The sequence below is a fragment of the Aplysia californica genome, unplaced genomic scaffold, assembly GCF_000002075.1.
Source record: "Aplysia californica isolate F4 #8 unplaced genomic scaffold, AplCal3.0 scaffold00382, whole genome shotgun sequence".
In the NCBI taxonomy this organism is placed as follows: domain Eukaryota; kingdom Metazoa; phylum Mollusca; class Gastropoda; order Aplysiida; family Aplysiidae; genus Aplysia; species Aplysia californica.
In genome coordinates, this window is record NW_004797652.1 from 29652 (window position 1) to 31168 (window position 1517).

The 1517-nt window shown below is 45.7% G+C and overlaps 1 protein-coding gene across 1 annotated transcript in view; it reads left to right on the forward strand.

The window, feature by feature from the left end:
* The window catches only part of LOC101852864 (high affinity cAMP-specific 3',5'-cyclic phosphodiesterase 7A), a gene marked incomplete at its 5' end in the record, with an annotated part of 14529 nt that overhangs the window by 4476 nt on the left and 8536 nt on the right, over positions 1-1517 (forward strand). Inside the window, 2 exon segments of the mRNA XM_013085528.2 lie at positions 28-128; positions 738-869. Coding sequence (XP_012940982.1) covers positions 28-128; positions 738-869 — 233 coding nt within the window.

The following is a 1517-nucleotide window of genomic DNA, read 5'->3' on the forward strand; positions in this document are numbered from 1 at the left end:
CCCCCCCCTCCATTTCTGCGTGGTCAGCTCTTGTAGAGGACAACTATCACGACTCGAACCCCTACCACAACGCCCTACACGCTGCTGATGTGGCTCAGGCTATGCACTGTTTCCTGCAGGAGAAAGAGGTAAGTTCTTTCACATCATCTTCTTTCAGAGGTCACAGGATTAGAGGTCATGGATTAAGAATCACTAGTCACAGGGTTAGAGGTCATGGGTTAGGAATCACTAGTCACAGGGTTAAAAGTCATGAGTCAGGAAACACTAGTCACTGGGTTAAGGGTCATGGGTCAGGAATCACGATTTAGAGTTCTCCTGTCTGGGGTTATATTATTGGTCGGGAATTACTAGTCATAGGACTAAGGGTCATCTATCAAGTGTTAAGGTCAGGAATCACAAGTCATTGGGTTAGGGGTCACCTGTCAAGGGTTCATAGGTTGGGGATCACCACTTTTGGGATGAGGAGTCATCTGTAAGGAGTTGGTTGTCGCCAGAAATGGGTCATAGTAGGTAGATGGCCAAGACACGTATTCACACCCACAAATACATACACATACTCACATAATTACTGTCACCAATCTCATCATCACAGAACAGGGACATAATTATGCACACTCTCAAACACACACACGCACACACACACATACACACACACTCAAACGCACACACATACACATACACACTCTTTATTAACACCTTGTGTTCACGCCACACACCACGTCGTGTCATCTGTCCAGGTGCGGGCATCCACGACTGACTTTGAGAAGATGGTGGCGCTGGTAGCGTCCCTGACACACGACCTAGACCACCCAGGGGTCAACAACAGTTTCCTGGTCGTCACAGCCAATCACCTAGCATCTCTCTATCAGGTGAGTTTTTTTTTTTTTTAGTAAAGTGAAGCACAACGGCACAATAATGGTCTTTTAGCGCTTGGAAAAAGTCAGACAAACAGACAGAAATAACAGAGGGAAAATAAAGAATCTACTAATGCCCCCCTCCAACAACCTACTATCAAGTGAGTGGTACTGAGGGGCTGGCTGTGCGTAAATGTGTAAATGTTTTACCCCTCCCCCCCTCCCCCCTCAACCCCCAAATTCTCCTTTCAGGAGGCGGGATATTTCGACCCTGCTTGTATAGTACATGTATAGGCCAACACTAGCTAAGTGTGGGATAAAAGAAAAATATGCCATCTCAGCAGTCAGATGGAGATGCGATACTCTATATAGAAAGAAAAAAACATTATCAACTCGGGATTTGAACTTTTGTCTTCTGGGTGCAATGGGGAAGAGCCTGGCTATTATTGCAAAGACAATACTGAGAGTATGTGTGCCTACTTGTGAGAGTGCATGTGTGTGTAACTACATTGTGTGCGCAGGTTTTAGTGTATGTGTGTACTTTGCATGCCCCCATGTGTGTGTGTGTGTGTGTGTGTGTGTGTGTGTGTGTGTGTGTGTAAGTGTGTACAAATGTTGTAATGCGTGCTGGTTTGAGTGTGTGTGTGTGTGTGTGTGTGTGTA